Below are 24619 nucleotides of genomic sequence, written 5' to 3' on the forward strand. Positions count from 1 at the left end.
GGTTATTGTGAATAGTAGATCCTCTCTCACCGCACATGACCAAGGGCAGAGATAGGCTCAGGCAATCTTCAGATAATGGAGGAAGCACTTCTGTTTCCTTTCTTTTCCCTTAAGCACTTTCTCCCGTAAAAATCCTCTTTTGAGACAAAATTATTTGAGACAGAGCTAACTAAACCTACAGGGTTAAACAGTCCTGGCTTCTAAGGACTTCTTATCACATTTTCCATTTGGGTTTCCAAACTCACAGCTTGTCCCTGCTCCTGAAACTGGCTGAACAAAGATTTCAGAAGATCTGAAATTTTAATATCCAGCAGCCATAAGAATCCTCATCTTTCTCCACTTTCAAGGTCAATTCCTCCAGCTCAGCAGTTTGTGGAATAAACCAAGGATAAGCAAGGACCTGCTTGCAGAGACTCCTACCTGATCACCGCAAGCTTGCTGAAGCAAGGTAGCAGCTGTTTTACTCCATAGTCATTGATGTTGTTGTTGTCCAAATCCAGAGCCAGGCGCTTTTGAAAGTGATGCACAACAAAGGAAATAGCACTGCAGTCAGCAGAGTAGGCATTGCAGTATGTGAGCTTGATGTAATTGGCATGCATGCGTTTGGCAGCCAACTTCCCCACTTTCTCACTCTGAGTCTCGTAAAGGCACCTCAGCATCCAAACAAAGTTGGGCTGGACCTGGACCTGATTGTAGTTTGGAAGCCTGGACCGAGTGACACCTTTCAGGTGGCATTTCATGCTCTCCCCAAGGTATGTGATGAGTGTCTTTCTCTTCCTCTTAATAACTGCAGGCAAAACTAAATGTCTGAAGAGTTTCTGCTTGGATCTAGAAAGCAGACCACAAAGAAACAGGTTGGTAAAATGAAAGTGTTCCTTATTTCGGAAAGGATCCTTCCCTGCTAGTTGTTTCTTCAACCAAGGAATACGAAGGCAAGTAGGCTGGGCAGTCTCAGTGGAAGAACATTCATTGAAAAACTGAAGTAACTCCTTTGTACCCACTTTCTTTTCCATAACCAGGAACAAAGCTGTGAAAAAAGACTGAAGGGTTAAGTGCAAGAACTCGTAAGTGCACTGATTGTCACAGCCACTGTAACCTTTAACTGTCCTGAGAAAGCCCAATTGCAAATCTCCTTCAGAGATGTTTACTGATGAGACCTCCTCCTGCTCGAAGATAAAGAAAGAGTTCTCCATCCCTTTGTATGCCATTTTACCCAAAGCTAGAAGCGTTTCCTTTCTTGATTTGAACATCTCTGCTTGGCTTCTGGTGTTGTTCTTCAGCAAACTTGTTTTCACAGATCGGTTCAGATGGACTTCAATCATGAGCAAAAATACATCTGTCAATGTAACGGAACAGTCTGGAAGCTCGTGGCTGTCAAACATGGAATGGAAGTGTTCGTAGCATTTAAAGATAATCCAGCAAAATAAAGGCACTGAACACAAACTGCAGAGACTGGGGTTAGCTTCCAACTGGTTCAATACCAGTGTTCGCTGCCCCTCATCTTTGAAAAATGTAGCAGTGTATTCCTTCAGGTTATTGCTGGAGAAACCACGGAGCAGTACTTTCTTTCTAATGATGTTTCTTTGGATCTCAGTCCCTGTCCTCGCTGTAAGAATTTTCTTGGATCCCTTAAGAAGCTTTCCTCTGAGAAGGCTTACCAGCAGCACCAAGGGGTGGATGGGTTCATTGGGTGAACACATCTCAGGCACACTACTGAGATCAAAGTTGGAATAGATCTCATCGAAGCCATCAAATGTGAAAAGAACTGTATGAGGGAATTGCAAGATGTGATGGAACACCTCTGCAGGGTCCTGGTCTGGGTAGCAATTATATTTGAAGAGTAGGTCTTTCAAACATATGGCTTCATCTTCCTTAAAGCAACTAAACATCCTACATCGGAAACGGAAGAAAAATTTGGCCCCTATCTCCAATTCTTTTCTGGCCCAAAGGCTTTGTATCTTTTGCAGCAAGATGGATTTTCCAATTCCTGCATCACCAAAGACATAAATAGTCTCTCCATCTTCATTAATTAGCCCAACTGCATCATCAAAAAGGGCTTCTAACTGACACACTTTGCCTAGACTCTCATTGGTAAAACTGATGAGCTCCATAATATTGTCAGAGTAGATTTCTTCAAGCAGCATCTCTTCCCTCTGAGCATATGACATAACAAACTTGGAGTCCCGTCCCAGTTCATATCTGAGCTTCTGGCAATACCTGCTAACTAAAAAGACAGTGAGCTATTATTAAAAAGACTATTATTAAAAAGTACTATGTATACAATGACCCACCTCTTTGGGAACCGAGAGGGGGTAATAAACGAAAGTAATTCTAACGTAAAATTGGTTCTTTGGCAGATTACTTCTATTTGTGCCATCATCACTCTCTTGGGAAATTCAGGTACTAATCAAAGGTTATGTGTGAGCCACCATTTCCTGAAAGCCAGTACTGACACTGCATTGCTTTAAAGGGCTGCTATCCTTCAGCTGAGACTCAAAGCCAAGCTCCTGACCCTTTGTTAAAGACTGTTTTACTCTCTGCAAAGGCTTGTTGGGGTTGTTGGTCACTGATTAGTTTTGGCATCTGCCTTTTCATTGTATTTATATCCTACCTGTGATTTATATGAGGTAAGTGGTTATTCTTTCTTAACTTGTTAATTTTTATTATTGTAAATAGAAAGCCTGTGTTTTAGAAACTGGGTGGCAGGCACCTCAAAAGATTTTTTTAAGATGACAAAAAAAAGAGAGTCTCAGTTATTGTGCAATGTTGGCTTGTGTTTTTATTGCAACAGAAACTTCACTTCAGATGGGACCAAAGTAATTATTGTATTTATATAGTATGAAAAAACCTCTCAAGAAGAAAACATTTATTTCTGCTATAGTTTAACTCTGACTTTTGGTATAACTCATCATTTAGGATCACAGAATAATTCAGGTTGGAAGAGACTTCAGAAGGTCTCTAGTGCTACCTCCTGCTCAGAACAAGGTCATTTATGAAATCAGATGAGGTTACTCAGGGCTTAATCTAGTTGGATCTTGAAAACCTCCAAGTATGGAGACTGCACAGCCTCTCTGAGCAACCTGTCTCATTGCTTGACTGTCCTCATCATGAAATACTGGCTATTCCATTGCCAAAACATCACAGTGTTGCTAATAAATTGTAGTAGAGGCCTAGAAAATACTACAGCTGGCACAAAGTGGTTATGCCGTTATGCTACATATCCAAAATAAACGCAGAAAGAGCTTGACTTTAGCAAAACAGAATGTAATATATCAACATGACTGTTGTGTTATACAGCGTGCCTTTTAATTATTTGGCTACCACTGCTAGCAAGCACAGCATGCACACAATTATCTTCCCTGGCTGTGCCTGCCTAGACTCTCTTACTCTCACGCCACCTGGTTAGAGCTCCCTATGTAGCAGGGTAGTTCTAAGGAAATGATATAGATGCATGGCCTTCCTTACCTGGATCTGTATTTACCACAGGTTTACTACAAATATTCTCTGAAGGCTTGTAACCTATTTCATCCAGCCAAGGCTGAAGTTCATAGTAAGCATCAGTGACTTTCTGCAGGACATGGATGAAATATTCTGAAACCTCTTCTCCCTTGCTTTGAACCAAGTCTAGAATTTTGCGAACCTGAAGAAACACCACATGAAAGATCATTGATACATAGCATTTTATCACAGTTACACTTGTGGACTGCTTTAGGATCCTTTTTGGACTGGAACAGGGGATCAAAATCAAAACTGGTGCTTCAAAAACTTGAATTCAAAATCTAGCTCTGAATTTGAACCATCACAACACTCACCTGCTGTTTGTATTTGGATGTTGGAAGAGAGTTGGCTCTGCAAGTTAAGGTCTGAACTTGTAGCTAAATCACATGCTAATCAGAAACAAAATGCATACGTACTGCTCCTCAAGAGGGAACCTAAAGGATTTCCTCAGCCTGGCTAGATAGTATATTTTAAATCCCATGCTGGTTAAAAAAAAAAGGGGTGGTTTCTCAGCGCCCTAAACTCACCCTCTGGTTTGTAAATACTCCAGTCACATTTAGATTTACCTCAGGATCTAGCCAGATCCAGAGCAGGGTAGGCAGAATCTCTCTCTGGATCTTAACGCAGATCCAAAAACCTATAACTCTTCCTTTTAACACAGCAACACAATTTTGTAGGCTCTCTTTGTACAATGGACTCGCTGCCTGCAACTGTGACTAAAATTAATGGCTACCAGGCAGTGGCTGGAGCAGTTCAAGCCTAAGCATTATCTCGAAAGGCAAGGAAGAGCCTGATCTCCGAGCAACCAGTACACAGCAACGCTAGTACATCTGGGGGCCCATTTTGAATGTCTGGATCCTCTTGCTAGAAACAAATGAAGAATTCAGTTCTAAACCAGGCAAAGGGTTTCTAGAGACTGTGGTCTCTTGTGAGCTTAAAGCAGGGTGAGATACACACAGCACAGCAAAAACATGGTATTTTTTGACAATTTGTATGCTCTAAAAAGCAATTTTGTGCCTTCCAGAAAGCTCCCACAGAGTCCACTTCACTTACACTACTGTGGTCTGCTCTCTGTCTCTGCTTAGACTCCTGATGCATGGCTTCCCCCTCAGCTTTGCTAAAACAATCATATATATTATGCTGAACAATAAGAAATGGAGATGAACATACAGTGCACATTTATTCAGCTTTGACCCTATACACAGAGTGAGCACTGTGTTACTGTTTCAACTTGCCAGCAAGAATGATTATTTTATGAAATGCGCACTGTTAGTGAAGTCCAAGGTCCCTGAATTTTTTATGGTTTGCCTGCCTCTAGCTGTGGTACTATTCTGAAGCTGCATGACTGGTTGGTCAGGGAAACAAATAAGGAGTTTGTTTTAAGTCATGATGCAAAGAGCAACTGTGTACATGTGATAATTTTCCCCTATCAAAAGACCAGGAAATAATTTTTGCTATGTATGTCCAAAGATGAATCAAAACCCCAAATGTGTCAGGATATATCAATTTTCCATACAAACATTTACAACATACATAGGTCTTTAAAGATAAGGGAAGGTGTGCACATAGACAACACACAATCATTAACTTCTAAAATAATATTTCATTTCTGTCTCTCCTTCTCTAAAGCAGGATGATCTGTCCCACAGCATCCTAAAGTAGATTTTCCTTGCAATACTCTGCATAATAACGAAGGCTTGCATGTAGCAAGCTGCACTCTAACAGCCACTGTGGTCACCTCCTTATCAGAGGACAAAGCTGCAGCTGTGGGGACAGAACAGCAATTATCACCCTGCTCATTCTTACAGCTGCCAACAGGCATTACAAGCAGTGCCAGCCATCCTGGAAAGAGATGTGCTGGAGACACTTGTCCAGAAGGAACAGGGTGGGGAACCCCCAAAATAACAAAGATTAGAAAAGACACTAGGCATAAAATTGCCAGATAAACCCCTAAAACCCAGTGGTAAATTGAAAGTAACAAAAAGCTTATGCTGGCTAGTGAAATAAAAAGAATACCTTATCTGCTTGAGTTGGAAATTGGATAACAATCTCTGCATCTTCAGTGGAGAAGTAGTCATTCTTAATCAAGTTGTCAATCAAACACTGTGTGTTTCGGATTCTACTGACCAGAAGTTCTCGGTATACCCTCAGCAAAGCAATGAAGGACGGAGGACTTGCTCCTGGAGGTTTTTCCACAGAAATCTCCAAGTTAGCACAAAGTTGACCTTCCATAGCTGAGATAGCAAGAAGCTGCTCCACCTAGACTCATCTTTGACAAACTGTCCATTTGCAGTGAGAAGTCAGCTTGGAGTTAACTTCGGGGAAACAGGCAATATGTCCTTCACATGACTGAGCCTATAAGAAGTTAATTGTATAGAACCTCAGTTTAAACCTTATTCTATGAAGATATATCCTTCAATTAGCCATCAAAGAATACTTCCAACCTCTGCATAATATCATGGCCGACTTATTAACACGATTCTTCCTCAGGTACTTCCATTTATTTGTTCAGGTTTTGGAAAAAAAAATACCTACAGCAGGCAGTCTTCCTTCTGTACCAGTACTTTACTCTAGCCTCTAGCTTGCCTCAAACACCACCACTGTTATTTGCTTTAACTGCCTGTTCCTAGTGCATAATTTAATATTTTTTATTAGCTTTTCATGTTTCAGTAGACAAAGCAGACATCTGTCCAAACATATCTGGACAAGTAAATAAATGGAATAAAATTATATTTCATAGCAATTAATTTTGTATAAGGAATTAATTTATAGTAGCAATTCACTTTGCTTTTTCTGTGTTACAAAAACAGACCCTGTATAAAGTGTTGCCAATATGATAACTGTCCCTGTAAGCAAGGCCTTGTGAACTCTTGAGACAGTTTTAGCTAAACTAGGAAAAAGCATTTAGCTTCAGGGCACCAGGTCTGAGACGCAGTAGTGAGACTGTGGGAAAGCCACTGATCAGATGTTTCTGTTAAGAAAGCCAAGAGTAAAATTATGCTAACAGTGAAAATGCTGCTGCAGATTTCAGAGCTACTACACCACTTAGGGACACAGAGCACTTCATATGTCCTCAAGCTATTGGTTCATACAGCACGTAAAACAGGGAAAATATCATTGCATTGGTTTAATTTGGTTAATCTTACAAAATTCAGGTGAGTAATCTTAGAAGTTAAAAGTACAGTTTTTCAGAATCTGAAAAATAACAATGTTACAGAAAGGACTGAAATAAGCACTTGTAAATATACAAGATCCCATCTCTAGTGATTCACACAAAAAAATATGTACCTCTCCTTCAGCAGGAATTGCACAGAATAACTAAATTCACAGACTCTTCCCCATATGATGAACTAGGCCTGGAAGATAGCACCACAATTCATATTCAATACTGGATTGGGCATCCAACCCACCTCCAACTTCATAAAGGGAAAAGATTGCATACAATACAGCTTGTAATGAAGATACCAATATAAAGCCTGTGCAAACACTTAGGCTTGAATGCCTGACCTCAGCCCCTGTATGAACACCTAGAGACACAACATGATCATTAACTCAGACAGCTACAGGCTCAGGAAACCCTCTCATTGCTGTAGAGATGTTGTTTAGAAACCATACTCTTTAGCATGAATGCTCTCTCCTTGTCTACAAATGTATATGCTGTGTATGCCCTCATTCTCTATACCAGCTCGAGAGCTCTTTTTAGATGGCCATTTATTCCCATTTTTCTTTACAGGGCATAAAGCAGTAGGAATCAGGATCAGACTGCTCTCTACTGTATTACTAAGGTGTTTTTTTTAATTGCAGTTAATATACCATACAGCAGGCATGAAGTTATATCGTAATTACAATTCAACAATAAGTTCATTTAGGTACTATTTAGGTACGAACCTTGCACATATAATTTCCCATGCAAAAAGCAGGTTTTTTTGCAAGATCACAACTCAATCACCTCCACGTAGACAATAAGAATTTGCATGATCTACACAAATTACTGGCACCCTCCAGTAACAGGTAAAATGTACTGTTGCTTCAGCAGGTCAAGTGATATTTGGAAGAATGTTCTTAGATTCTGATAACAGTCATATTAATAAAAACAAAACACAAAGCCCTTCTTCAACAGTTCTGTAAAGGTGCCAGCTCTGCTGCTGCAAAATTCTCTCACAATTTCCCAAGACGTTTACATTGCCAGCAAACTTTCCAATTGCTCCCCAGCACTGCCCTGGCAAGCTGTAACTGAGCCCTGCCAGCTCACAGATTCTTCTAGGTGACCTGCTACTGGAACAAAAACAAACTAACTTGTATGGGTTTTCCGTACGAGAAGCTGCAGTCTGCATCTGTGTAGCTTCTCCTGCTTGATGCTGGAGAAAGACAGGGTTTATACTACTGCATTTTAGTGATACTACCTGTCTACACTTAGAACCACAGGGCAAACCAGCTTAGCTGATTTCAGGAGACCCAATAGGTCCTAACTTACAGTTGCTCACCTGCACAGATGCAGATAACTGCATTAAGAATCGAGCCCTCCAAAGGCTGAGACCAGGCAAAACCCTAGCACAACTGTTTTGGATCACAGCCAACTGCAAAACTCTTTCAACCAAAGGGAATGTAACCAAGTGATCTGACTTTCTTACCACATGAGTAAGTGACTGCATCTACTCAGACAAATCAACCTTTCATTATGCCACTCACATGACCCACCAGATGAAGTGGCTGATTTCTGAGTCACTCAGCTTCCTAGAAGCCACACTGGCACATCTCTTTGTGCAAGAAAGCTCATTCCATAAATGAACTCTATCATGAAGACCAAACAATGCTGAAAACATAATCTACTCTAAAGCTTTTGCAAGCTTTTAGTTAAAGAGATAGAGACACCTTAAAATACATGAAATAAAAATACTAACCCTTTTCTTTCAAGATACTGCATCTACCCAACGTTCCCTGCTTGCTTTGGTTATTCTAGGACCACATTATCCTGATGCATTTTCTTTCTTTCTACTTTGTGAGAAGAACTGAGACAAACATCCAAGAAACCATAATAATGAACCAAAGTGCTGTCATATGTACAAAACAAAGAGAAGCGTTTTCTTCACTCTTCCAGATCCATCTACAAAGAGTATAAGAAAAGAAAGAAGAAATACAGCAAAAGGGCAAGAACATGGAAAACATGGAAAGATCAGAAGGTCTCGAAGATGCCTGCCCTGCATCTGACTAAGTCCAAGTCAATACAGAACCTGGTTGGTACTGGAAGGGGTGTGCATACGTATGCTGCAGGAAAAAGCATGTTCCCTTTCACACAGGGTGACCTGCAAGAGAGTAGAGAAACAAGAAAGCAATCAAAAAAGAATATAAAGTAAGGATAAGCATTAGGGGAGAAAAGGAGAAAGAGCAAAAATGCTGAGCAGGGAAGTCACAGTTTGCAATATGAATTCTGTGCATGATGACATACTCGGTGATATTTTTCAGTGGCAATATTAACTTTAAGGCAAACAACCCACACCACCCAGTACTGGAGAAAACAGCAATTTTCATCAGTCTCTTAATAAGAAAAAATGGAAATTTCCACCATCCATAGAATAAGAAAATGCCACATCAGATGAGCAGCTGAACACCTTAAACAGTGCTGGAACAGAAACATTTCCTGCCACATGTTAGCTAAGAGCAAGGCAGGTATATGCATGTTTGTAGCAAAGTGTATCAGATACATGAAGAAACTTCAGGTCCTACTCAGACTAAAGTAAACACAAAATTTTTCTACAGCAGCAGTTCTAGGTGCAACAGCACCTAAAAGTCCTGATCAGCATGAGAAACATGCTTGTTCTCTTAGAGAAACACAATGCATGTAAGATTCTGATGTATACGATTCTGTTTTGCTTGGGCGTTTTGGGGGTTTTTTTGTTTTGTTTTGTTTTTTTAAACACGAGGCCAATGTGATGATGTCATGAGGTCTCCAACTTATCTATAAGTCCATCACCTCTTGGAAGGAGTCCCAGCTTCCATCCTGCTTTAACATGCATCCTTTCAGCGAGGGATCACAAGGTTACAAAGCACTAAGTCTCTTGTTAGAAGGATCTGTTAGTTTTACAATGCTAGGTTACACATCTGGTGTGTTTAAAGATAAATGCTTATGCAACTTAAAAATACACATTGAAAGCATATAGTTAAAGTGCACATAGTGTTCTTTGCCTTATCTTGGGCACTCCAGATGCTGGATTCAATTCCAGTGCAATTTTTGTGACTGATGTGGCATCAGTCATGGGGACACTGTTAGAAAAGACTAAGACATACATTAATGTGAGACACCTCAGTGCACTGACCAAGGTCGAAGAACATCCACTGTTGAGAACTGCTGCCTCATTTTTGGAACTGTTCCATTTTTGAAAGGGGTAATGAATAAAATAATCTTTCTGAAAGCCACCTTAAGGCTCTTACAATCCTTTGCAAAACATTACTGAGATATGGTAAAGACAGATCACCTGTTCTAACAGCAATGGCTTGTGAACACATCTAAAATGAGCATTATCATTGAGGTTTGTACACAGAAAGGTATGTACACAAGGAGAAAGGGAAAGATTTGCAAGTTTGATACAGTAGCTGAAACAAAAGAACACCTAAGGAGGAATGGAGAGAGACAAGAGAGATGATACCCAGGCAAAGCAGGAGTCTAGGATGAGGAGAAAACGGGAGAGACGCTTATGGGGAAAAGCCTCTTTTGTGGGAACAGAATGGACTTCTTGCTCCTGAGAAGGAAAAATAAAAACCAATGATTTACTGATGAGGCTGCCAGTGATGTTGGAGATGAAATTCAGTTAGCCATTTTGAGGACAGCAGCTTCGGTCAAGTGAAGACGACAGAAAACAGACCACCAGGAATTAAAAAGAATGAGAGAGCAGAGTGCTCACCCATCACTTGTAAAGGCAAAGAAGAGAGAGACAGGGCCTTGGCCAAATGAAGTGTCAATGGGGATTGAAGGGATGTGAGAAGCAACAGCAAGTGTGGCAAGAGATGCGTATCATAAGCCTGCATAACTGAGAACAACAAAGAGGAAGCAAGATGGAGATCAGGCCAGGGATAAGGAGGGAAATGAAAAAAGGAAACGAAATTTGTCATAGTAAGAGTTACGATAAAAGTACCAGTGCTTACAGCAAGGTTTTGTATAAACCATGTCAATAAGCTGCAGTGGCACTGATGGCCCCTGCATGAACACACTGGCACTTTTATCTAGTGGTACTTCTGACTTCCCTCTATTCTCAGCATTGTGCAAGCATATATACATTTTTATGTTTCCTGGCCCTGCCCTTCTCACATCCTCTTTCCACTAAAATCTCCTTGCTCTTCTTCTAACAAAACTGCTATGCCTGTTCAACTTCCAGTGCTGCAAGTCCTCTGGCAGTGAAGAATATATTGGTTTATCACAACAAGGTCTTACCAACTATAGAAGCTGTAGATATAGGGGCTGAAGGATCTTAAAAGAATAGCTAAAAAACATTACCACTTTTGGGTGAACTAGGGAATTCACTCCTCATTGAGCTGACTGCTCCAAGTAGACTGCACAGGATGAAGCAGTAAAGGCAATATAAGGAGCAAATTAATTAACAACCGTCCTTTAAAGCAGCTGATTTAAGACCAACCTAGAGTATTTCTGAAAAGCTGAAAACTCAGTCAATACTACTTCTTCTGTAGTTTTGCTATTCTGACAAAAACTGTTCCTCTAAATTGCCTGTCAGAAAAAGCCTTATGCCTAGCTATCAGCAGCCAGTAGCTGGAATATCTTCAGGATTTTCACAGCACCTAGTAGCCAGCTCTGGCAGGACAATAGCAAAGCACACACACAAGCCTCAGTCCCAGCTCAGGGCTAGTGGAGTTCCTGTTGGCATAGCCTTCTGTCCATAGTATTCAAAATGCAATTAGTCTTTGAGAGGTAGCTGTATGAAAGTAGTGCCCCATTTCACATGAAAATCTGTGCCCTTTGTGTCTCCAAGTCAGATTTGTTTCCTGAGAAAAGCTATTTTGCAGTGCTAGCCACCTCACTGCAGAGTCATTACAGCAAGAGGAGAACTGGAGTCTTTCCCATGCTTTTTCATTAATAACGGTAACCTAGTCAGGCCTGTCTAAACTCAACTTTTTGCTATCACCAGGAGACACAGAAAACTGATTTTCCACATCATATTGCATGTGTGCCGCAGCAGGCAGTCTTTTGACTATAACAAATGATTAAGAATGTATTTCCACACAGCAGCTCTCACTTTTAAAAGAACTTCAACTATTTTACATAGTTCAAGAACAGTAAAAAATGTGTAGCCATTAGAAGCAAATGGGCACATATACTACACAAAAAGTCTGCATGTTTTGATGAGAAGTGATGCAATGTATTTCCCAGAGGTACTAAAAAATAGCCTTTTATTTTTATAGCAGAAATGGTGCATCAGTATGGCTTGCACAGAGTCCCTGTACTGAGTTAAAACACACTCATCATACCCCAGTTTACAATCTCTGTGTAACTATCATCATCGATGCTACATATGTCAATAAATGCCGTGGGAAGCATGCATTAACATCACACTAGTGTAAATCCATTACAACTCATGCGATTTTGCGTTGCTCTGGGGTCACTGAGATCAGCATCTTCCAGTGATTTTCCCTCTCTCCTCCCCCTCTCTCTCCTTTGACTGTAGCATAAGCTTTTGTAGCCATCCCGAGTTGTTTGAAGAGCAACAGATATATAAGAACACAGAAAAAATTATTTCTGCCTCCACCTGGTACACTCACAAGCTTTTGTTTAAAAGGCACAGGCTTTTACAGAATTATTCATACCCCTCACAGGTTTTGCTGCTACATTTCCTAAACAGCTTACTTTTAAACAAACGGAGCTCTACATACAACGTTTAGATGAATTAACAAGTCCCTGTCAAAAAGATTTTATGTGGCTTCCTGCTAACTCCTTTCAGGAAAAAATGTAATAGATAAGAAGGAACCACTACTAAGAAGCAAAGAAATTTTCTACTGTTAGAGAAATCTTTGGGATTTTTTTTTTTTTTTTTTAGAGATGGAAGAGGAAGGGAACAATTTACTGGTATATCTAAAAAATATAACTGCTTTTCTACTATTATCTATTATTTTCACATTCAACCTGCAGTGAATTCTACAATTAAAGATGCAATTGATGGAGTCACATATTCACAGCTCTCCTACCTCCCCAGCTTTGTTCTGGTCATTAACAGCCAACCTAATTAGCAACAGCCACTCCACCTGCCAAAGATCACCTCCCGGTCGTGCCTGTGCATCCATCGATCCATCAAAAAAGGGTCCTGAGCGGGGACTGCCTAACTATTAAGGTGAGGCGAAGTTAACTGCTGTTGCCAGCAGCACGCGGGCGTGGAGGGAGACCGCCGCCATGCCATGCCATGCCGTGCCATGCCATGCCCTCCCCACAGCCGCAGGGCACCAACTCTGCCCAGGCAAACCCGCTCCCGCCTCCCCCTCAGCTTCTTTCGCGTTAAGGGAGCGAAGCACCGAGGCCCAAACGACTCCCGCCTGAGTCAGCGCAGGGCTACGGATCTTCAGTCAGGTTTAGGGCAAGTGAATGGCTTTCTTCTCCTCTTTTATCCGTCCGGCTCACGGGAAAGGCAAGGCGGGCGCGGGCTGCGCAGCAGGTAAGCGATGCCCATTTCCACCCGGCGCCTCCCCCCTGGCTGCCGGGCGCTGCCTCCCGCCTCCTCCGCCCCTCGGCACCCTTCCCCAACGGCCTTCAGGAAAATTACTTCACCGGCCAGCATCTGTAACAGTATTTATTCCTGGTAGCGCTGCTGTATTTGGCACGAAGGCGCCGTCTCCCTCGCCGGGGAGCTGCTGGGGCACTGCTGGCCCCGCTCCTCGCTCTCTGCCTGACGCCGCCTGCCACGCGGAAGCCTCCTTCCCGGAGGCGGGAGGGGCCCCTGCGGAAGAAACACGGAAAAAGTCCCAAAACTTCCAATTCAGGAGCGCGAGAAGTTCACCAAGAGGCAGACGCCAGCGGGAGCCGCCGGGGAGCAGCCCTTCCCCTTCCACCTCGCAGCCTTTCAGGCGGCAACACAGAAACTTTGGTTTACAAGAAGCAGAAACCTCGATGGACGCCCTCCAACCCTCTCCCAGCGCCAGCCGCTGACCCGCTGCTGCCTAACGCCTCTCTCCCCGCCTGCCCCGAGCCCCCCGCCCCTCACGACATGGCGGCCGCCAGGGGCGAGCGAGGCGGGCAGCGGCCCGGCGACCCTCCTCCGCTGCTGGCCCTTCCCCGGCACTCACCGCGGCGGCGAAGGGACGGAGACGAGGGGAGGAGCGGGGCCGCGGCCGGCCCACGGGTGCTTCCCCCCACGCCCGGCCCGCCGGGAAGGAGCTGCCGCCCCACGCACGGTCTCTCCTGCGCGGCGGGAAGCGGCGCCTCCCCACGGGGGCATTGCCGAAGGCCTCTTCTCCCGCACGGGCACCGCTTTTCCCTCCCCACACCGGCGTGGCGGGAGGCCCGCTCCCCCGAGAGAGGCGCGGCGGAGGCCTTCCCCCGGCCGCAGGAGCTCCCACCATTTTCCTCAACGGGAGGTCGTCAGGGTATTATTTTCTGTTTTCTTCTTGCCAGAGTAAAACGACCCATGTAAAAGTTCAAAAGCCCAAAGGAGCGTGGCGGTAAGGGTAAAGCAAAATAAGTGGTGCTGATGTTCAGTGCGTTCATGCATAGTTTTGCCCCCCATCATGAAATTATGTCCATTATAAAAAACAAATAGCCAATGGAAGTTCCAGTGACATTTCCACATCGCCAGCTTTTGCTCACACAAGCAACACTGATGCTCTTGAAGCATGCATTGAACAGACAGGGGAAAGGTTTGGTAATCACAGTTCTGTTTACTCCGTTTCAGACCAGACAGTGCTAATACAGAAAGTACCATGTTCTACTGTAGTCACCATGCCCAACTCTGGAAACGGGCATATGACATTAGGACAGCACCTATACATCCCTGGCAGAAGTTTACAGAAAAATTTTATGCACGGCAGACATGGTAAGTTTGTTACTTTGTCATTTGTTTATCTAAGCAGTCACAGAGTGACACACACCCCTCTGCGTGTCAAGAGAAAAAAAATACACTGTACAGAAGATAAGCCAAAGTTCAGTTGTTTGACACCTTCCAGGTTGTCAATTTTTTCTTGTCCCCCACAAACTAACTACAAGGGTTGCCAAGTACCATGAAGATACATACTCTAAACCTTACAAGAGCTTCCAGTTTTGCAGGAGATTGTGTCAAAGCTGTAGAAAAAAAGAGGCCACATCTATTCATCTGGAGTTTGACAGACAAACAAAATCAATAAACAAATGCACCAGGACTCACAGGAGAACTGCCTGATTTCACTGGACATGAGACCAAGGCCTAGATAAGCAACAAGCCAGTCAGAAAGGTAGTTTAAAAAACTTTGGAATTATCTAACTAAAATGCATTCCTTAAAATCTGTTGGTTATACCCAACCAGTTCGCCTACTAGACATAGAAAGGATGAGGCCATTATGCTTTGAATGAGACCCTTTGCTGGATGTTGTCTTCAGGCCTGGGTTGCCTTTTGGACTAACACTTAAAAACACGGAGACAGTTAAAAAAATATTACTTTTCTTTCTTTGTTAACTATGTAAACAGAAACAGGAACTCCATAGCTTCAGAGGTTGGGCTTTAAACCATTAAGAGAAGCAGTGGAGGAACAAGTTTAGTCTTGGTTTAGAGTTTTGAGTCTACTTTGCATCTAACAAATATTTGAAATGCTTGATAATTGTGTATACAACATTTAAGAACAAAGGGCCTAATCCTGCAGCCCTTACTCCTCAGAAGGCAGCAGATGCCAATACTCAAGATGGCCTTTTTCTTTTAAAAAGGTCAGTAAACAGGATACCAAGCACAAATTTGCATGCAGCACTGTATGACAATTACAGAAAGATAATTTCTAAGTCTGCAAAAACTTCAGCATGTACTCAAGTTATACATACAAAGCAAAGAAGTTACCAATGTCAGTGTGTCTTCAGACTGCAAATTATGTCTAATGGCTTACTGTAGATGCACAGCAAACTCATCTCTTCTTGATAAATAAAGAAACTGCTGATCAGCACAGTGAGGAGAGGTATCTAAATCAAGGTGAATGGCCAAGCAAGTGCAGAGGTATTCTATGCAGAATTTATCTTCTTTGCTTTAATAGCAGCTTCAATCTCTTCCATGATTGGCACCGGCCCTGCATAGTTATTAGTTTCAATAGCTTCTAATTTCTTCTGATAGTCAGCTGGCAAGCCATTCTGTTTTGCACCCATGCAGATAACCTATAATCAAAAGGGAAAGAAAAAAAAAAAAAGCCTTCAATAATACTGTTAGGAAGGACAGACCCCTCCAAACATTCACTTGTACGGGAAGAACTGCTTAAGGTAACAAGAGAATTAATCCCTAATAATGCTAGTTGTACCTAAAGTTAGCAAAAGGCTTCTGGAAGACCACTGAAGACATTAATAGCGTCAACAAAATTACTCTGAAAAGGCTTGTAACTACCAAGGCATACCCCCAAGATTCTGAGATGTTACTAACGTGCACAAGACTACAGTTAAGCTGCTATTCAGTTATTTCATTCTTTCTTCCAGCAAGGACAAGAACTACTTTTTATCTCTTTAGCCAGCCTTAGTATCACATCTGAGTGAGAAGCAGCGTATATTATTGAAGTTATTTTTAAAACTAAGCTGTTCAAATCCAAAGCATAACAGTGAGTACCTAGACAGGTTATAGGAGTAACAGAAACAGATACTTAGCTTAGTGGAAAAAGCACAGATTCCTTAGAGTTTGTTACTGCAGCTTTCCTTCTACATACAAAATAAACTTAAGTATTGGTGAAAGAGAAAAGAAGTGATTGTGAGAGGAAAAGAGGAGGCTGTAGGAGCCAAGACTTGAAAGAGACACCAGCAAATTCCCATATAGAAATGAATAGATAAATACACAGATTTTAAAAGCTGACACTATTGTAAATACTCTTTCATGCATTCAACATCCAGGAGATTCAAGGATGAGGCATCTAGAAAGGATGAACTTTGCCACAGAAAGTACACAACAGTAGATGGATGTAGATCACTGTGTGCCACCTGTACTAAATTTTTAGCCCTCCTGCCTGGTTAACTTAAATAAAAGTTGGGGGCAGGGGGGAAGAAGAGAACTAACAACTGACCCTGATAACAGCAAGAGGGAATGTTTAGCTAGATGAAGTTGCCAAAATTGGAGGTCTGCTCTTACAGCATACTAGCGAGAGCTGACACACAGTAGCAGACTACGTATTAACTCCCTAAAAAGCCCTAAAGATCTGTCTTGACAGGAAGAGGGTTGACAGAGAGGAGGTTTGTGAAGTAGCAGAGCCTGCTTTCTAAGCAAGCTTTCTCTTCAGAAGTCCTGCAGCAGCCAGCCTTAGCTATGCTCCTGGAAGCTGATTCACAGCAGCGAGTTCCTCAGTTAAGAGAAGGCAGCACACTGGGGATTTAACAAGCTCAGGCCCCGTTTCTTTGCTTTCAGTAGAAAAAGCCAACATGTTACAGTGATGTCTATCTGCAATTGCTACGAGCTGCACAATTCCAGACATGCAGTCATGCCACCCCAGGCTAGGCCTGCATCAGATCTCACAAGCTAAGCAGGTCAGGCCTGCTGCGTGACAGGATCATGTGTCTCTACAGTCAGTGTGTTGCAGAACAGTGTTGAAACACTTCTGCCTCACCAGCCATCAAGTGGGAACCCTGCAGTGCTCTGCAATGTTGCTGGAAGTCCTGTGATGTACTGATGATGTATCTGGTAAAAGAAGGCAGGTGGACTCCTATATTAAATGATAGCAAGATACTTCATAAGACAATAAGGATAATCCATGTCCTTGAGACTACAAACCAGGCACTGTATTCTCCCCACAGAAGCTTCCCTCTATCCTTTTAGTGGAGTACATTAATTTTTCAAACAGAGAATTGCTGCATATATGTAAACAACATCCTTCAGAAATCCTTGTGTCAGTCATAACTAATTCACGAGTTAAATAGAGGCTTCACGTAAAGCATAACTGAGCCAAAAAATAAAATTGGTTTAGTAGGCCTTTAAAAGCTAACAATCTTCTGCGAGCATCATTACAGTAGTACATTGCACAAGGATTAAGCTATACCTTTACGTTAGTTAGTCATGCCTTCCATCCCTGTAAATACAGTACTTACTAAACAGGACAGAAGTACTGATTATATATTTCTGTTCATTCTCTCCAAAATTACAGTGATGCAACACCTACCCTTTTATACTGAGGAGAAGGGGGACCACAGACATAGTCCTTCATCTGGTAGCTTCGACAGGTCAGTACCTTTCCTGCTTGAGTGTGGACATTAACTTCTATTGGGACATAAATGCCATCTTCAACTCCCTCTTGCCTGTAAAGGACATGTATTCCTTTCATGCCAAATAACTGATGCATCTTTCAAACAAACTGTGCAATTAAACATATGCATTTATTATAACAGAATTCAAGGCAGGACAGTGGTCTGTGCTGTTAACAGACTCAAAGAAAAACAAAGAAAGCAAAACATATTCCAATACTTTGTACAAACTTGTTTCATATCCAAAAATAAGTTTCTAAAGAAGCAGCAGCATTCACTTTTATCATTTCAGCTCTGTAAGAAAGATGACTAGTGGTTAACTTGCAAAGTTAGAGAGAGAATATTCCTTGTGAATTGATTACTGTGCACGTCTGGTAATCTACAAGAGAAACACAACCAAGATTATCAGAATTAACAAACCAGGCACACATCATTCATTACCTTCCACTCAGATAATGAAACAATTAAAGTTTTATCTTGTCCATTGTGTTACACTTGAATAAGGGGAAACTCACACAACTCTTGCAATGCACATTCCAATGAATAATCCAAGAGACCCTTTAATTTGCGCAAGATGTGTACAGCAACAATGTGTTAGATCAGGGCAAAAAACATTTTGGTTTTTTTTATTAGCAAAATCATGCTATGCTGTCTTAGGAAAACAAAACCAAACTCAAAACCAAGGCTACTTCTTGTCTTTAACCATTAGCATTTAGCCACCAATAAGTCTGAAGAAATAGTAAGAAGTAAACGAGAAGCTTAAGCAATACGAGACAGACTTTATAGCACAATTAACTTTAGATGTGCTTTAGATATGAGTGATAACATGAGTTTTAATGCTGCTCATCAAAATATCATTTTGACAACTTATCTTTCTTTCAAAGATGTACTACCATTTCAAGTTATTTAACATACACAACACGGGCCATGTTATGTGAGTAACTAGGTTAAGTGCAAGTAGAGACTGGAAGCTAACTGCAGATTCAGGACCAACAGACTGCAGAATAAGTCACATGGGTGTGTGAGAGCAAGAAAAATGTTACAGTTAAGTAATGTCCATAGCTAGGATATATGAGGAAAAGTCATTATTTAGTCTGTAACTTACAGATTTGTGAAGTACAGAGGACAAAAAAAAAAATCTGACCACGAGACAGCACCAAAATGCATTTGAAGCCAAAAAGTTCAGCCATCTAGGCAAAAGATTCCCCTCCTATATTTGTTTTCTATGTATTATGTTGTTTCACTAGTATTTCAACCAACAACACACAGCATCAGTTACACATTCCCTCCTCTGCTTCTGGATAACAAAGCACAGACTTCTTTATACAGATTGGGGTGGGGGGGGAGCAGGAGGGGAGCAGGGCAAATAGTGAAAAAATTTTTTTCCTTGATACATGGAAATTCCAGGAAATAACTTGGTTGAGAGCTTACAAATATATCTGCTTGTACACAGCCAAAGAATCCCAAGATTTTCTGCAGGAACACACACAAGCTCTTTCAAGTTGGTTAGTAGCAATCCTTAGAAGCATACTATTGACAATTGTTATAAAAGCCAAGAACACATCCTGTTTCCTTCCATTTCCAGTCCACCTTCATGGCATCAGTGAGGCAGCTGGGAAAAATCAATCTTTAATGCTAGTGTACATCCTGCAGGTTTTGGTGATGGTGTAGCACTCAACTCTCTAGCATCTTAGTCAGCATTAAAGTTTGTCAAAGAAATGCCAGGGATGTGCAATTCTATGGTATGTAAACAACACTTCTAGAAGTTAAAATACAAAATGCTGTACCCATAGGGGGAACACCGTGTTACTATCAAAGCAGATGCTGCCAGCCAGCATCTTTATACTTCTGAAGTTTACGCTTTAGGGAAGCATGGTAAATCAGGAGATTTCAGTAAAGGTCAGCAGAAAGGGGACCAGGAGGTAAGTGCTAGTGTAAGCAACAGAGGGGAAACTGAGGAGATAATAAAGCAGGGACATGTGAAGCTCTTCCCAACCAGAAGCATACCAGCTAGATGCCCTCCTGCTTGCGACTAACACTCCCAACCAGGACTTGAGAGTGCTGAGAGTACCCTTTCCCATGATGTGCTAACAGAACTTGGGCAGCAGTTTCTGTTGTGTTTCAGGTTCACTGTAGGCAATGAAAAGCAAGTTGGAACTTCCAAGTTTCATGGCCAAGGTTATAAGGACATGTCTGTGCAGCACAGTGCAGCCATAACCAAAATTGGAACAGTACTAGAGGCAGGAGAACTGTGTTAATGTAATGTCTTCAGTGGGTTTAATATGCCCTTCTTCCTTAGCTTCACTAGCCCAGATTTCTACTGGAATTAATTGGTAGTGATGAATTGCTTTAAACAAACGATCCTCCTGTACCAGAAGCACCATGCTGTGCAGGCACATCCTGAAAGCTGCAATAAACACATGACACCAGCCAAAGTTTTGGAGATTAAGTTTAAGTCCTGCCTTAGACCCTGCAAGAAGCTATGCTACTCCTTGATTTGTTTAGCCAGGTGGTCCTCCAGACTTCAGCCTGGGAATGACTTGCTCAGGTTGCCTTAAACTTGTCTTAATTATCAGGCACAGGCAGAATATTCTCCACCATGCATTGGAATGGTGCAGGCAGCCTCTCCCATTCAAAGGGAAAAATAAAGCCACCCCAGCTCCCTGCTTGGATCTACCTGAAGTTCACAAAAGTTTGAATCCTCAGAAGACATGCAAAATAACTTCCTCAAAAGGTCCCTTTGCCTGTATTAAAGATTTCCTTCTCTTCTGCAATTCTTGTCCTCATCCCTTCCTTTTCCACTACAGTCGGAGTCTACAGATGTATAGAGACAGAAACTGATGTCAGTCTCAAAGGAAACTCTCCCTAAAGCAATGGGAAATGTGTCACAGGACAAATACAGAGTTTAGAGTAATTTAAGGGACTGGACACTGTGAGGACAGGGATTAAAAAAAAGGAGCCTGACCAATATATCAGCTCCAAATCAAGGTCCACACCTTACTAAATACCCCTAAGTAACTTTAGCTTGAACACAAAGCCATTTTAATCACAAATGTGTTAGAAGTCAATACATGTACTGTGAAGTGAAATTCACATATTAAAATCCAAGGCATCTTCTTGATTCCAACACCAAAGCTTCCACACAGCTCTTTACCAAAAATTAACTACAACTTTTCAATTGGCCTCTAAAATAGTAGAAGACAGCAAAAGTTAAGTCACCTACTTATCCAGTGAACTTAAATTGCTAGTGTTCATTTTCCACACTATTCCCCACACTTCGTCTCCAGGGCTCTCAACAATGGTAGCTGTACCTCCATGCCAGACAGAACTTGTCCTGCCTTGATGATGGCCAAACTCGAGCTTAAAATCCTGCAAATGAAACCAATGCAGAGAATCAATTTCCACTTCAGATAAGGGCTGTTGGCTATTCTTGGCATGAGAGGGGCACCTAAAGGAAAGTCTACAAGTAATCAGCTGGAGCCACAGAAGGAAGAATGGACAGGCAGGATCTGATCCAGCTCCCATCTCATGAGGGGCTGAAGTCAGCCTTTTCCACCTCCCCATGAGAAATGGCAACCTTGGGACAAAGGGAAGAGAGTTCTGGCAGAGAGCACTACTGATAAAAGTCTTGGTCTGTGGAGACCTGGATCAACATCCAAACCTCTTAGTAGTTTGGCCTAAACATTAGCTAACAATTTCTAGCTGTTGAGAAGAAAGTGGAGGTAGCCCTTTTTCAAAAGTAGCACACATACCCAATTCTACAGTAAACACAGTAGTGCTAAAGAAATGTCAGCATGACTTTTGTCCAGGTTGGCAGTAACAGGATTGCTGATGTGCTTCCCGTTAGACAATCTGAAGGGCCCTTGGCTGACGTGTACCTTGAAGGAGGGAACTGACTCCTACCACCTTCTCGTTCCTCAAAAGACATGCCTACCAAACACGCATTCCTTTGCAGCGTTTGGTGCTGTTATAAGACTTAAATACTACCATGCAGGGTCCAGGAAGATAGTAAGGGTAAAGCCTACAAGATGGTGAGCTTTGGGTCTTGTCCTCATGCACCAATGCAACTGCCCAATACCATCCTGTGTATTTTCCAGTGTTTTGTGCCATCTCATCACTCAGCTGAAACATTCTTGGGTAATTTTAAGCCAAGGTGTACGCTTATTCAAGTGAGCTTATTCAAGTTTTTGCAAGTTGAAATATTGTTTTAGAAATCAAGTATCTCTTTTTCTTACAAGTAATATCAAATATTACTACATAGGCAAAAGAGAATAACAGGTCCTTGCATCTTTCCAGTATTATTTCCCATCTGACTCCATACACTCAGTTTCCTCTCCTACTTGTTAGCCAATTTGTGGATCCTTCCTAGCAGTAGAGAAGGGAAAGAAAAAAAATACCACTACCAAACTTTAAGGAAGACTACCTGCTTAACCACAACAACGAAGTCCGGCAAAAGCAAAAAGGATTAAAAACAACAACAAAAATAAAACCCAAACCTGTACAACCCCACAACTTTGCTTATTTCTCATGATCACCCTGTTTAAGCTATAAGATAATTTTAATTTGAAATATAAGTGTGTGCATATTAATATTCACTTTTTGAGACTCATTACCTTCTTGTAACGTGTCCTAACAGATACGGGGAAAAGGTTGCAAAAGTTGAGCAGTTGGAGGCTTACACACAGCACTGATCAGAACGCTAATTTTGTGTGTGTGTAAGTAACAATCAGCAGCCTGGCAAAGCCATACTGTTTACTCTGTCAATAGAGTCATCTTCTTTCCCCATAAAATGTTCCCCATTAAACTAATTTTACTAGAAAACAGTCTACTTAGACACACTAGTCATCAACCATTCAACAAGCTGCTGCAAAACGGCTTTGCAATATTCAGGTGACTGGATTACTGTGTGAGGAGGACTCAGGACTAGACCCTGCCAGACAGTCAAGTCTGAGTAATATGCACGGAAGTAAATAGTCCAAGGAAAAACTCCTGTCGAGCCAAGTATGCTCACAGCAGTCTACTTAAAAAAACCCCAAACAAACAAACAACCCCACAAAACCCAAATGGACCAATTTTTATTTTATTCCTCCAGTTATATTTTCTTCAACCTGACCTGCACTGAATACCTGCAAGGAGGTGTATAAAACAGTCAGATACCACCCAAGAAGGTAAACGGAGACTGCACAGAAATAGCGCAGTTAGCTGCAGTTCTAGAAGCAGGAAACCCTACGTTACGCCATACAGGCAACTGCAGTGGGCACTGCAGGGAAGAGGGAACAAACACACTAGATACTTTCTTGGGCCAAGAACTTGGTCTTTGGCCCTTCTAAGTACTAGTGTAATACCCCCTTCTGTGCTTGTCATACATCCTATTTCTTACAGCTGTTGGCTAAAGATTAACAAAGCTTTAAAAGTAAAAACAGAGGGAAGCGAATTTAATACTTCACTTTAGCATCCAAAGTACTCTGTTTACAGGCTGTTTTTCCTTTTTTTAAGGTGACTTAGTGGTACTACCATAGAGCAATTAACAGAAATCAGCTCCGACCTTTGTGCCCTTCCTCACTCCCAAGCATCAGTGACTTTCCAGCTCAAAGGAAGGGAGCAAAGCCACCCGGTGTTAGCAGGGAGCGCAGCAATCGGGCAAAGGCCGGCTAGAAAAGCTAGCGCCTGACCGCCAGCTCTTGAACAGCTAACCTGCAGCGTGGCAAGAGGCGCTTAGTGTGTAACCTGAAAATCTACCTGAAACCCCGAGGAAAAGCTGAAGCATAGGGCTTGCTTTTATTCAAAGACAAGCACACAAGACTACTGCTTTCCTTCTCGCCTCTAAGGTCTGATCCTGCAAGGTGCTGGGCTCTCGGCATGTGCAACTCCTCAGTAGCACCTGTAAGCGCCTTGCACTTTACAGGAGCAGGCCTCAGTTGCCAGGCTGATAGTCCCAAGAGACACCAAGTACCTGACTGTAGGGAGTTTATTAATGACAAGGTTTGGGGACTTCTTCATACACTCTAACGTAGATAATTTCCTGCCAGTTACCCCAAGAGAACCTTCAAGTCGTCCTTAAGTGGTACCAATTGATGCTCTGCTCCTCCAAGGATCCTTCCAGTTGTACGGATCTGTACTTCAACAGCTTAATGACCATGAGCTCCTAACTCCAAGTCTGCATTAAAGCCGAGCTGATACACTAACGTGTAATAACCCCGGTGGGGGGAGAACTGCCAGGGCGTAGGAAGGCGTCAGCTGCAGGCGTGCGGTACTGGGTGAAAGCTTGCATCCCGCCCAGCACGCAGCACGGGGCAGGCTTCTCGCTCGTAACCAGCGTGGCAGAGGGGAAGGAGGAATTCTGATTTTTTAACAAAGCATCACCCTTTTAAAACTGCCAGAAACTTGTCCCATAAACCCAACTGAGCACCTGCTACTGGCATTCTCAGGTTCACAGCTTTCACTACTCTCCACGCGTGGGGTCTTGGCTGGCAGACTTGCGGACTGGGTTAGACCCAGTGCGACAAGCCCCGCAGAGGCGGGATAACGCAAACACTCCTTCGGCGGAGGGCGGCAGCCCCACGCGTCACGGCGCGCGCGCGCTGCCACGTTAAGGGCGACGGGACCCGCCCCCCCCCCGAACCGCGCTACGGCCGCCCCCGTCACCGGTCGGAGGGCTCGGGCGGCCTGCAGCAGCACCGGGCTCCGTGCAGCAGAGCCAGGCCCACGCGCGGCTCCACCAGGGCGACCGGACTTCCACGGGCCCCCG

General features: G+C 42.6%; 2 protein-coding genes across 5 annotated transcripts in view; both read right to left on the bottom strand.

Moving 5' to 3' along the window:
- NOD1 (nucleotide-binding oligomerization domain containing 1) overlaps positions 1-15581 on the bottom strand; it is a 29877-nt gene extending 14296 nt beyond the window's left edge. For all 3 annotated transcript variants that reach the window (XR_774036.1, XM_010562385.1, XM_010562384.1), the window contains exons 1-4: positions 15509-15581; positions 5515-5853; positions 3466-3640; positions 421-2224 (exon numbers count right to left, since the gene is read on the bottom strand). Coding sequence is in view for 2 of the 3 variants with exons in the window: in XM_010562385.1 (XP_010560687.1) it covers positions 421-2224; positions 3466-3640; positions 5515-5730 (2195 nt within the window). In the remaining variant the exon portion in view is untranslated. The remainder of the gene's footprint in view (positions 1-420; positions 2225-3465; positions 3641-5514; positions 5854-15508) is intronic.
- Positions 14377-24584, bottom strand: GGCT (gamma-glutamylcyclotransferase). 2 transcript variants are annotated; one of them, XM_010562383.1, is made up of 3 exons: positions 23825-24584; positions 17790-17925; positions 14377-15816 (listed from the first exon to the last, which is right to left on the bottom strand). In XM_010562383.1, the coding sequence occupies exons 1-3, from the start codon at positions 23869-23871 to the stop codon at positions 15667-15669; spliced, it is 333 nt and encodes a 110-aa protein (XP_010560685.1). In that variant the 5' UTR covers positions 23872-24584; the 3' UTR covers positions 14377-15666. The 2 variants fall into 2 exon arrangements, with proteins under 2 accessions (XP_010560685.1, XP_010560684.1); XM_010562382.1 differs by lacking the exon at positions 23825-24584 and adding an exon at positions 21095-22055.
- Between the last annotated feature and the right edge of the window lie 35 nt (positions 24585-24619).

The sequence above is a fragment of the Haliaeetus leucocephalus genome, unplaced genomic scaffold (assembly GCF_000737465.1).
Source record: "Haliaeetus leucocephalus isolate CR32 unplaced genomic scaffold, Haliaeetus_leucocephalus-4.0 Scaffold159, whole genome shotgun sequence".
NCBI classification, from domain to species: domain Eukaryota; kingdom Metazoa; phylum Chordata; class Aves; order Accipitriformes; family Accipitridae; genus Haliaeetus; species Haliaeetus leucocephalus.